At 59.1% G+C, this 11840-nt stretch overlaps 5 protein-coding genes across 5 annotated transcripts; all 5 read right to left on the bottom strand.

The window, feature by feature from the left end:
• Positions 1-91: 91 nt before the first annotated feature.
• On the bottom strand, positions 92-1035 carry B0H64DRAFT_369270 (uncharacterized protein; the record flags this gene model as incomplete). The annotated part of the gene is made up of 4 exons (XM_062802014.1): positions 92-504; positions 624-812; positions 868-891; positions 972-1035. The coding sequence occupies 4 exons, from the start codon at positions 1033-1035 to the stop codon at positions 92-94; spliced, it is 690 nt and encodes a 229-aa protein (XP_062663474.1).
• A 741-nt stretch (positions 1036-1776) lies between these two features.
• Positions 1777-3786, bottom strand: B0H64DRAFT_3439 (uncharacterized protein). Its single transcript, XM_062801294.1, has 2 exons — positions 2367-3786; positions 1777-2312 (listed from the first exon to the last, which is right to left on the bottom strand). The coding sequence occupies exons 1-2, from the start codon at positions 3535-3537 to the stop codon at positions 2146-2148; spliced, it is 1338 nt and encodes a 445-aa protein (XP_062663473.1). The 5' UTR covers positions 3538-3786; the 3' UTR covers positions 1777-2145.
• A 666-nt stretch (positions 3787-4452) lies between these two features.
• B0H64DRAFT_3437 (uncharacterized protein) lies at positions 4453-5774 on the bottom strand. Its single transcript, XM_062801287.1, has 3 exons — positions 5563-5774; positions 4954-5502; positions 4453-4841 (listed from the first exon to the last, which is right to left on the bottom strand). Exons 1-3 carry the CDS (start codon positions 5615-5617, stop codon positions 4507-4509), a joined length of 939 nt encoding a protein of 312 aa, XP_062663472.1. The 5' UTR covers positions 5618-5774; the 3' UTR covers positions 4453-4506.
• Positions 5775-6389: 615 nt separating this feature from the next.
• B0H64DRAFT_3468 (uncharacterized protein) lies at positions 6390-8711 on the bottom strand. Its single transcript, XM_062801348.1, has 5 exons — positions 8264-8711; positions 6932-8203; positions 6775-6869; positions 6632-6712; positions 6390-6559 (listed from the first exon to the last, which is right to left on the bottom strand). Exons 1-5 carry the CDS (start codon positions 8568-8570, stop codon positions 6467-6469), a joined length of 1848 nt encoding a protein of 615 aa, XP_062663471.1. The 5' UTR covers positions 8571-8711; the 3' UTR covers positions 6390-6466.
• A 353-nt stretch (positions 8712-9064) lies between these two features.
• On the bottom strand, positions 9065-11616 carry B0H64DRAFT_379534 (uncharacterized protein; the record flags this gene model as incomplete). The annotated part of the gene is made up of 2 exons (XM_062802680.1): positions 11288-11616; positions 9065-11123 (listed from the first exon to the last, which is right to left on the bottom strand). The coding sequence occupies exons 1-2, from the start codon at positions 11401-11403 to the stop codon at positions 9065-9067; spliced, it is 2175 nt and encodes a 724-aa protein (XP_062663470.1). The 5' UTR covers positions 11404-11616.
• Positions 11617-11840: the final 224 nt, after the last annotated feature.

The following is an 11840-nucleotide window of genomic DNA, read 5'->3' as shown; positions in this document are numbered from 1 at the left end:
AAACACCAACTTAGACTTCAAAAATAAAAATAAAAAATAACAACCACCCCCTATCTTACCCCCCCTTCCCTGGGTACCTAACTCATTCCCGTCATTTCATAAACTTCCCCGCCAACCCCAGCAACCCCTCCACACCCCCACCCGCACCACCCGCCGCCCCGCCAGCACCAGCACCCCCCTTACTCTTCAGATACATCTTCAACGCCATCTCCCCCGCCTTCCGCACCACGCTCTGCTTGTCCGCGCCCGCCTCGACATTGCCCTGCGAGGACTGGGCGTCGAACAGCTTGGCGGCCTGCGCCATGGCCAGCCCGACAAACGCGTTCTGGCTCTGCGGCGGGGCCGCCGCAGAGGAGTCGCTGCTCCCGGATGAGGTGAAGAGCTTGAGGGCTTGCATCGCGGCGGCGTTGCCTAGGGATGAGCTGGATGCGGGGGCTTGTTGGGCGGTGGCGGCGGAGGCGGCGTCGCCGAGGCCGAAGAATTTGCGGTGGGATTGGACTGCGTCTGTTTTTTAGGGGATAGGAGGGGGGAGGTTAGCTGGGGCCTCTTTGGTCGGGTGTGACAAAATAGGGGGTGAGGAGGGTGGTGGTGTGTGGTGTGGTGTGGTGTGGTGGTGTGCGCACCGTCCTCGTCGAGGTCCTCCTCCTCGAGCTTTGCCTTGGGCTTGTCCTTGAGCAGCGTGCCCAGGATGTCGTCGAAGAAGCCCTGGCTCTCGGGCGCTTCCTTGGCCGCGATGGAGGCCGCGCCGCGCAGGTCGTCGTCGTCGTCGTGTGGGTAACCGCCGCCGGCGGGGTAGGCGCCGCCGTGGGTCACTATTAGAGAGTTAGTGTCGTGATTCGGGGGGTGAGGGCGGGGAGGCTGGCGTACGGTTACCGCCTCCTTGCTGTAGGCCTGGATGGACGGGTCTGTTAGCCATTCCCATTCTTGGTTGTTGTGTCACTGTATTGGTTGGGGTTGTGTCTGTCACTCACCCTGGGGCCGCTCGTCGTCGTCGCCCAACACCTTGCCGACAGCCTTTCCGAGGAGCCCGTCCATGTTGGCCTCTGAATGTTCAAAATTGAAGAAGTAAGCGTGGTAAGAGAGGTTAACTGCCGCGGTCAGTACTTGGGGAAACCAAATACACCAAGCGAAGCAACGACTTACTATTGCTTCCACGGATGGTTTGCTTGTGTTGAAGTGGGTGCCTCCCAGAAGGCAGTTCCAGGTTGCTCGAGGGGTATAAGTATAAGTGGAGGGAGAGGGGTACGCTGGAGCTCAGCTGCACTTTGGCGGGGTAAGTAACGAAGGCAGCTGAAGGAGGGGAAGGTCTCCTGTCATTTCTGGTGTCCAGGCCATCGCGGGGTCGTGTTTGGGCCCAATTGGAGGTGTGGTTTAAGCAACGCGATCCCACAGCTTGTTTCACCTTCATCTTTCACCAATGACAACAAATCCGTCAAGACATCAGAGAATAATAATCAGGTCACCCCACGGCCCCACGCGTGGACCAGGTGATGAGGTTATGCGGGCCGAAGGCTGGTCACTAGAACTTTGCTGTGATTGTGTTTGTTGTTGTAGTTTTGTGGTATGTTCGGGAAAGTACTACTAAAATAGAGAAGTCCAATATCATAAGCAAGTCCCTTAGTATGTTTTGTGTTGTGACCCGTGCGCCCAGGACCAACCCAATACCTGTCATCCAAAGCCAGCCGTTGCCGTCTTATACATACATGACCGTTACTGCGTTGTGTTAATTTTAGGGGGCTAGCCAGAAAGCTGCTTCGTACGGCGCCAGCAAAGAGACCGCCGAAATCCCCGCCTTGACGACACCTATTAACGTATGCCGCCACAACCAGGTAACGCCGTAGAAACGGTTGACGTTCTGGGTCCCGTAGTCGTAGTCTCATTTCTGAGCGAGTCTCTGCGTCTAGCCGGTAGTGTTCCCCTTGGGCCCGAGATACTATGACGTTCCGTGCCGCCGTGGTCGAGGCCCCGACCCTTCGTTTGCCAAAGGCTGCATGCGTTGCAGGACGTTTTGGAACCACCAGGGCCCTGTCGCTTTTCCAGAGACCTTGTACCTAAAAGCCAACCAACTTTCGGAGGAAGGGCTTCGAATCGTCGCAACACACGCAACATGAATTACTTGACCAATTCAAAACAGGCGAACGACCTCTAGCCGATAATATCACCGCCAGGCCCAGGATGTTGTTCTAAGCCGCTTCCCACAACATGGCTGGCGCTCTTTTTCTTCTCCCTCTTCGCCCAGCGAAGCCCGCAGGCGTTGCAGAGGGTTTTAGGCCCGCTAGGCCCTTTGCGCCATTCGGGAGACTCAAGTGTTCCTAAGAAGTAAATCAGTGCTTGTCAACCTCCGAGCCGGAAGGGTATGAACTCACCGCAATCCGTACAGACGTATTCCTCGGCTAACTTGAGCTTCTTCTTCTTCTCTCCTGCACGCTGATCTCTGTCCACTGGGATGGCGATGCCGGCGTCTCCAGTGAGGACGCCAGCGTCTCCCGACACGAGAGTGGGGCTAGCCACCCCCGTGGTAATTCCATGGCTTCGTTCGCCTTCCTGATACCGGAGGCCGGTGAGCATCTCGATGGTGTCGGCATGGGTTACCCCTATCGAGGACCGCCGCGAGCCCGTCACGCCATCCATGAACCCGCCGTCTAGGGAGGCATCCCGCTCCCGAAGGTGGGTGGACGCATCTGGCAGGGGTTGGAAGGTCGTCGTCCCGAAGCGTACGCCGTTTTCGGACGGTGTGGTCTCTTGGCTCCGCCGCCACGTCCTTTCGGACTCGTCGGCGTCGTCCTGCTCCTCCTTTTGGAGCTCTGCGATCTTACGCCTGAGGCGCTCGTTCTCCATCTTGTGTTCTAGGAATGAGTCGAGCAGAGCCGCGTTCTTGGTGGGATACGGCCTGGCCATCATGAAGACAGCTTGGCAGAAGGGTGTTTGGTTGTCTGGGTTGGGCGCAAACTTGGCGGCGGCGATGTGGGCGTGGCCAATGGCTTCAAAGACGGCGTAGGTCCCGTCCTTCTTCCTCATCCTGTAAAAGACGCGGAACGGAGTACCCACGGCTATGGATTGGTTTAGCTCCGATGTGAAGACGCCTACGTCATCGGGGTGCAACAGCTCGCGCATGAGCATGTCACGGAGCTCGGCCGGCTTGTAGCCAGTCAGATGCTCGGCGCTCGGCGAGACCGTCTTGACCCTCCCTTCGGCGTCCAAGATGTGTAACAAGTCCCGGAGCTCGTCGACCACTCGGGCTGGCCAATTGGACCGCTTGGTGAACTCGTTCAACCCGCTTGGTTGGGTCTGGTTTCCAGTTCCCGGGGGCTCGTGGGCCGGCTCGGTGGCCGTCGTGTCATTGGGAGAGAAAGAGGACGACTGTGGGGTGTTCCCTACCAGGCCGGCCGAGGAGGCAGGGCCCGGCCCGGTTTCGTAGATCCTCGAGGCTGATTCAATTGGTTGTAGAGCCAAGGACATGTTGCCGTCGACAAATGGATAAAAAAATGAGCTGTCGAGCGGGAACAGCGTGTCGGTGGCGTCGGGATTCATCTGCATAGTCAAGACGGTGTCAGTAGGTCTGATGCCTCGCGAAAGTGAATTTAAAGGCGGACCTGCAGCGTGGACGTCTCGGAGCCCATGCTCATCGGCATCCCAAAGCCCATGAAGCTTGAGGATAGAGAACGCCGGTGGGACATGATGGCGAACGGGGGGTAGTATGGGGCCGTCGGGGCAAGAGTTTGGATTTTGGACGGGGGGGGCGCGGTCTAGACCCAGCAAGCGATTATGAGGTGCCTGTCAAAGCGATGCACGTGGGCATTGGTGGCGAATAACGATGAAAAATAAGATAAAACGACCGTCTCGAAGATGTTTAGTGCGCATAGTAGGTGCGCTTAAAAGAAGAAGAAAACGAGGGAAATGGAACCCGAGTCAACGGAAGGGACGGCAGGCCTACAATCAATTCCGTCAGTCGTTGTCCAACCGGTCCAGACTCAATGACTTGTCGACCGAGACTGTCGATCATAGCGGGAAGCGGCGGGGGCGGGGCTGTAGAGAATGGGATTCCTGATTTCAACATGGGAATCTCGAGGTCCCCGCTTCCCAAAGTCCCTTGGACCCAGCGTTTCCACCTCTCGGCAATCAGCAGGGGGGAGCACAGCCTGGCCAACGAAGCGCATCCACTGGGCTGGAATCAGTTCCGCGGGTCGCACACCACGCTACCGTCGTATCCAGCCGGAGTTTTTTCTCCTGTCGAGGAGACAAGGACGTCGAAGGATGAAGCAGCAAATCGGGTTCGAAACGGCTTTGCCGAGACCTGATTCTCATGACGAACGAAAAGTTGTAAAAGTAAAATGGAAAACGCGAAGAGGAGGGGACCAAAAGATAACAGAAGGAGCTCTCAGCTGCACACTTCATTAAATCCATACAGTTGGTAACCCGATTCAGCAGTGATTCAATTCATCCACCCATCACACAATCAGTCATTTTTCTTTCTCAATATACGAAATTAAAATATCACATCCCCCTTCAAAGCTGTTGACCCATCGCACTAATCTCCTTGACCGCCTCAAACTCCTGCACCAAGCCCTCAAACTTAGCCTTGCCCATCTTCCAGGCCACGGCACCCAGCGGCAGCCTCAGGGGGACCCGCTCTCCGCGACTCGCAATATTGTAGAGCGCATCGGCCACGGCGGCGGGCTCCATCATGCCCACGCCCGACTTGATGCCCATGTTGACGTACATCTCGAGCTTGCGCGCCGGCATGTCGGGGCCGGCATACGCCGGGTGCGCCGCCGTGCGCGCCTTGCTGTGGCCCTCGAAGTTGGTCCGGACGCCGCTCGGTTCAACGATGCACATGTTAACTAAGGAGGGTTGTTGCCATCTTCGTTAGCCATTGCACTACACACGGACAAGTGGGTACCCGACTTCAAACAAGCAGGGAGGCAGGTAAAGAGGTTGAAAATTTGCACTTACTCCCCCAGTCCGGGTGGACCTCTCTTGCGACGCTCTCAGAGAAACCCTCGACGGCGAACTTGCCAGCGTGGTAGTACGCATGCCCGGGAAAGGCGCACAGCCCGGCCAGCGACGAGATGTTGAAGATGACACCGCCCCTGGCGTCGTCCCCGTCCGCCTGCTGCTGCGGGCGCATGGCCTCCACGGCCCGCGTGGTCACGCGCGCGGTGCCGAAGAACAGCGTCTCCATCTCCCGGTGTGTTTCCTCCTCGGTGGCTGACTCCGTGTCGCCCGAGAGGGAGTAGCCGGCGTTGTTGACGACGACGTCGAGGTGGAATCTGCCGTCGCCGCCGTTCTCTGTCTTGGAAAAGTGCTCTGCGGCGGCGGTGAAGGCGGCGTTGACGGAGTCTGGCGAGGTCACGTCCAGCGGGAGCTTAAGGATGTTAGGGTTGCCGTCGGAGAGGTAGGCGAGGTCGGCTGGGTTGCGGGCCGTGGCGATGAGACGGTGGTTGGGCTTGCTGGCGACGAGCGTCGCGAGGGCGCGGCCGATGCCGGACGAGCAGCCGGTTACTGGAGATTGGGGTCAATTTTTGATGTCTTCAGGGGCGGGAAACGTCTGGGGGTACTCACTCAACCACACTGCATCGTCTGGAAGCTTGTAGGGCTTGGTGTTGACGGGATTCATCGTTGCATACACTACCACACTCGTTGGGTACTCTTGATCAGAGAAACACGTACTTGGCGCATACGGCAATGCAGGCTATTAATACTCGACCTACTCGACTTCAGCACACTACACTTCCTAGATGCTATTCCCGACGCCGTAACCTCGTCTCTCTCCCGTAGTATGGGAATCACCTCAATGCCCGTTATCTCCGGGCGCCCTCGCTCCTCCTCAACCGGCGAGCCAGATCCAGCCAAGCCCAACACGTTACCAAAAACCAAACCCAATCAACATCCAACTCGCCCCCCAGCATCTCGGAATCCAAGCCGTCTTGAGTCATGCCGAACGCAGGGCGTTGATGTGAGCCGGAGCCGGTCTACCGGCAAAGGAAGACGGCGAGCCGAAAACGGACGTGAGACGGGTCCGTAGGATTGGATCGCCGGAGCCCGCGCAATTTCCGGGCATCTGCAATGAGACGCCGAAACCGCATCGGCATGCAATGCGCCGAGAAGTTGCGCACACCAATTGCTGCCTCGCCACACGCCGGTCTGCCGATCGCATGACGTTCCCTCCACCAGGGAGCTCCTTCGAAAAAAGGAAACTGCGCCGGGAGCTGGATGATGAATAATGTTAGCTAAGCAACGAAAGGAACCACCGATGTGGAAAGCCATTCGTCGCGGCACGGTCCGGCCGGCCGGCAAGGCACTGCCGGGGCGGATTGCTTCTTGAACGAAGGGCGCGGGAGCTTGCAGGATGATGTCGGCGTCCCCGCGGTGATGATATCACAGCTACAAAGCATGCATATGAGACAGGGTATACATTTCGACACCTGAATAAGCTGCCGAGTTAAATTGTACAAATGGCTTTCCACTACCACTCAGCCACCTCCCCGCGGGCAGGCTTTTGCACACGGACGACCTTGTCGCAGTTGAGGAGGCACAGGGGGTCGAAGGCGGCTTTGATCTAAACGTTAGGGACGGTGGTTAGCGAGCGGTTCACTTTTCCGATCGGGGAAAAAAGGGGGTTGTTTGTTACCTTCCTCATAGCATCCACCGTCGTCTCGCCCAGCTCGTGGGGCAGGTAATCGCGCTTGACGAGGCCGACTCCGTGCTCACCCTAGAAGAGAAACCAGATTAGTCGAGCCAAGGGGCTGTGAAAAAGGTTGATTATCGGCTTACCGTAACGGTGCCCTCCATCTCGACGGCCCGCTTCACCATGCGGTGGACGCAGTCCTCGGCCAGCTTCCGCTCCATCTCATTGTACAAGAGAATAACTAGACATGTTAGCCGATACTCTCTCTATCCAGCAGGAAGCTAGTTAGAAACAGAAACATACTATGAAAGTTCCCATCCCCCACATGCCCCACAATCGAGCTGGTCAACCCCGTCGTCTTCAGATCCCGCTTCGTCTCCTCAATAATATCCGGCAGCCTGCTCATCGGCACGGCCACATCCCCCGTCCAGACATGATCACCGGGACGGCGCTGGCCCATGGTGGCCCACAGGGCATCCTTCCTCGCGGACCACAGCTCGGCCTGCTCGGCGTCGTCGCGGGCGAAGTCGAAGGACTGGCCGCCGGCGCGGCGGGCGACGGCGCGCACGAGGTCGACCTGCTCCCTGACGCCCGCGGGCGAGCCCGAGAACTTGAAGAAGAGCGTGGGCGCCTCGCGCCACTTGCGCGTCGTGTTGCCCAGCGCGTTGATGAAGCGCATCTGGTCGTCGTCGAGGATCTCGACGGCGGCGACCGTCACCCCGTCGCCCACCACGCGCGCCACGCAGTCGGCCGCGTTGCGGATAGAGGGAAAACTCGCGACCGCGACGGAGGCGGCGGCGGGCGTGACGCACAGCTTGAGCGTGGCTTCCGTCACCAGCCCCAGGGTGCCCTCGGAGCCGATGAACAGGCGGGTCAGGTCGTAGCCGGCGCTGCTCTTGCGCGGGCGCTGGCGGGTCTTGATGACGGTGCCGTCGGCGAGCACGACGGTCAGGGACAGGACCCACTCGCGCATGGTGCCGTAGCGGTAGGCGTTGGTGCCGCTGCAGCCCGTGCCGATCATGCCGCCGATCTGGGCGCCCGGCCCCGGGTCGGGGGGGAAGAAGAGGTTGTGCTCGGCCAGCTGCTCGTTGAGGGCCTCCCAGCCGACGCCCGGCTGCACCACCACGTCCAGGTCCTCCTTGTGCAGGGCCAGCACCTTGTCCATGCGGCTGAAGTCGACGCAGATGCCGCCGCGCGTCGGCGTGTAGTGGCCCTCGAGACTGGTGCCGCCGCTGTAGCCGACGACGGGGATTTGGCGGACGTGGCAGATCTTCATGAGGGCGGCCACCTGCTCGGTGGTAGAGGGGTAGACGACGCAGAAGGGCTTGTGGGCGGGGTCGGATTGGTGGGAGGACCAGTCCGAGGTGGCATGCTGCTTGATGTCGTCCTCGACTGTGCTGACGTTCTCCTGGCCGACGATCTCGACGAAGTCGGCCCAGGCGGCTTCGAGATGGGCCGGGTTGAGCTTGTAGGACGGCGGTCGTGTTGCGTTGAGGGGTAGCGTCGAGTTGGGGTCGACATCGCGCGGGTACTGGTAGCCGAGCAGCCATGAAACGGAGCCGACGAAGAAGAGGACTGGCACAATGAGCAGTCAGACAAGGAGCGCATTCAAGGCAAGGAAGGGTAAAAGCTTACCGAAGGTAAGACTAAAGTTCCTTGCGATATTCGACTCGGGCCGCGTCCTAGCCATGCGTTCGAGATCGGACCTCTCCCGCTGCAGACGGTTCATGATACTGTGGGTCAGCTGGCCCTGGAATGAATGCCCGCTCGGCCTAGGTTTGTTGCTGTTGTTCTCTGTCGATGAGAAGCGCGCGGGCACAATACGGAGAGAGAGACATGTCGACCGGCGAGCAGCAGCAGCAGCACCAGCAGCTGTCGCACCGACCGGAGCTGTCCAGCGCTGCCCCAGGCTTTTGGGCATCCTGCCCGCAAGCCGCGACATGGCGTATATCGGTATGTGTAAGGGTCAATTGGCCTCGGGTTCGGAGCTCGAAGCTAGCTCGGCCGCATGCCGTGTCGTCGGCTGTCGCTTTCGTCGCTTTCGTCGCTGGTCCGGGGATGTTGACCCGCGTGCCAAGGTCTGGAAAGTTGACGAGAGGGAGAAAAAAGATCGGAGCTCCCGGCAAAGTGGAACCCCGCAATGGGCCGTTGAGCAGGGGTCAGTCCCCGGAGGATGGAATTGAACACCGAAATCACGCCAACACCTCGAGGACATCTTGTGTGATTCGTGTAATAAAGATAGAATCAAGATAATTGATGTTCCCTTTTCTAAGAGGGATATTCCCACACTAGGCGATAACTGCCCGATACCAACTACATCGGTACTCTAACATTCGCAACACCAATCCGTGTAAGTCAGTCCGCTCTCCCCACGACCACACAGCAACCCCCAGCAACCCCCCACCTCCCCCCACTCTCACCACCCCCCCCCCCAACCTACTTCCACGACACATCATCCCCCGGCACGACATGAACATGAAACGTCGGCGCCCCATTCCCCCGCACATGCTGCAGGTATGTCTCGAGCTCGCCCTCGTCGCTCACGGGCAGCGGCAGCTCGCCGCCCTTGCCGTCCTTGACGACGCCCTCGATCTTGTAGCAGAGGCCGCCGGGCGTCTTCTGCAGGGCGGCGCTGCGCAGCTCGGCCATGGTCCGCTCGCTGAGCGTGGCGATCCACTGCGCTTGTACTCCCGGGAACATCATCATGGCGGCGCCGTTCAGCCGGAAGAAGGCGGCGATGGCGTTGGATGGGGTTGGTGATGGGTCTGGTTGCTGTGGCGCCTGTTGCTGCTGCTGCTGCTGCTGCTGCTGTTGTTGTTGTTCCTGATGTGGCATATGTGGCGCCTGATGCTGCTGCGGCTGTGGCGGCGGCGGCGACGGTTGTTGTTGTTGTTGCGGCTGCTGCTGCTGCTGCCGTTGTTGTTGCTGTTGTTCCTGTTGTGTCCGGTAGGCCGCCTGCTGGGCGGCGGCATATGCTTCCCGGTACTGGTCCTCCACAAATGGGCTCTGGCTCTGTGGCTCGCCGGACATGTTGGCTCCAAGTTGCGCATCCACCATCTGCTGGTCCGCCTGGGGGTCTGAATGGGCCAAGACTAGGCGGGATTGGACATGAGGGAAAGGCTTCTTATTCTTGCCGCCCGGTGGCCGGCCACGCCGCCGGGGTTGAGGTGGGCCTGCAGGTGTTTCCGTAGCGGCGGGTTCGGACCCAGGTGTGGCTGTTTGCGCGGTTTCCTGGCCTGCCTCCTCACCTGTGGCATCGGTCGGCTGCTTCGAGGCCGCCTTTTTTCCCTTGGCCTTTGGAGTCGGCGCCTCCGAGGGCGGCAGCAAAATGGCCGGAGTCTTCCCCAAGCGAAACACGTCATCTCGGTACCTCCTCGTCGCGTCTTTGCAAAGCACATTGACGGCCTTCACCTTGCGTTGGTACTCGGGATCGAGCGGCCCAACCGCGATGGCCCTGGTCAGCTCTGGTGACTCGGCAATCCATCGCTGCTTGAGCTCGTCGAAGAATTCTAGTCCTTCCTCCAGCTTCGATGTGAACCTCTCCTGGGCTAAAAGATTGTACAGCTGACCACGAACCAACCTCCCCTCTTCCGGGTTTAAGCCAAGAATGACTTTGGCATCGGCCAATTTCACGGAGGTGGCCTCGGTCCTGATCCTCTTGGTCACGTCGCAGGCAATGACCTCGATTGCCAGCTTCTTCTTCTCTATGTCAGTGACGTCCCACATGACAGCACGGAGGTGCATGGTCTCGCGGATCAGCTGGTCCTTGAGCGACTCCCACCTCTCGGGCCCGACGAGCGTCTTCTTGTAGACGGCTGCATCTACGCAAATGGTATAGAACTTCTCCCGCACCGCGAGGTAAGTCTTCCTGTCCAACTGCAGGATCTCTTTGGCCTCGGTGAGGGTGGTCTCCGACGGGAAGCGGGGCGGCCCAGGAGGGTCGGGGGGTAGGCCGCCGTAAGGCTTGGTGTGTCGACGCCGCTTCTTAGTGGCCCACCTCTCGTGGCTCTCGGCCTCGTAGGCGCGCTTCCGGTACTCCCTCCGGGCCTCGCGCACGGCGTTGAGGGTCTCCTCCTGCACCTGCGCGTCGGCGGGTTCCAGTCCGGTAGCCCCGTAGTTCCAGTAGTTGCTCTGGTCCTCCTGCGTCTCAACGCTAGCGTTGACGTCGTCGCCATTGGCATTCCCGGCGTAGTCTCCCCCGTCAGTCCCTGTGGCGCCGTCTTCGGCACTTCCAGTCCGCTGGCGCGCAGCAGCATCCGACAGAGGATATCCGCCGTTGGTCCGCATCAGCCATCCGTTTTTGGACCGAATCCGGGCAACCTCACGGTCGCCAACTTCGTAACCCTCGTCGGCGAGCATGGAGACCATCTCCTTCTGGGACAAGTTCCGCTCCCATAGCTCTCGGATTCGCGCGACGAGCTGTTCATTTTTGTAGGCGGGGTTCAGCTTGTTGGGGAATCCCCAGCGAGAGAATGCTCCCTGAAAGGCGCGACGACTGCAGCGGCGGCCGGGCCCTGGTTAGCTTATCCATACACGTGGGAAATGCGTGATGTGATAAAAGCGCAGTGGGTCTTAGTGAGTGGGTGCTGGAAAGACGGAGTTGCAGTGTGTACGGTGAGGAAAATTGGCCAGTTGACATAAAAGCAATTAGTGACTTACCTCGGAGTGAAGTCATGGTGCACTCGCATGTACTCCACCACGTCCTGAATCGGCTTGTTCTCTTCGACGTATAAGCGATAGCAGGTTAGCCGATGCTGTTCCCACCGGTACACCATGGCTGCGGTGTCAATCGCCCGAGATGGCCGACGTTTGTGAGCCGAGGTTTGCGATGGTTCAAGTTGTGGCTCGCCGGAGGTCTTGCGCGGTCGGGGGTGGAGGTTGCCCCGCAGGAAAGAGGAAATGACCCGCGGAAATCTGTATCCAGTCACCCCGGCAGTGAGTCTAGGCGTTCTCGCCCCGCTTATTTCATCCCTTTTCCTGTAAACAACATTTCCCTTGGACAACGGCGAGAGGCAGATGAAAATAGTGAAGGTGATGTAAACGAGAAAGGAAAGAAAAAAGAAGGGGAGGAAAATAAAGGAAGGGAAAAAATAGAACAAAAAGATCAGGTGTTATTGAGGGTTCTTCTGCCGGCGGTTCTTCTCCCACTGGCATTTCAGGGGTTAGAGAAGCAAAGCTCACCGCGTTCTCTGGTTACATAGGTATACACATA

The sequence above is a fragment of the Chaetomium fimeti genome (assembly GCF_033439085.1).
Source record: "Chaetomium fimeti strain CBS 168.71 chromosome Unknown B0H64scaffold_1, whole genome shotgun sequence".
In the NCBI taxonomy this organism is placed as follows: domain Eukaryota; kingdom Fungi; phylum Ascomycota; class Sordariomycetes; order Sordariales; family Chaetomiaceae; genus Chaetomium; species Chaetomium fimeti.
The sequence above is the reverse complement of the archived record's forward strand: the minus strand, read 5'-3'. Positions and strand labels throughout refer to the sequence as shown.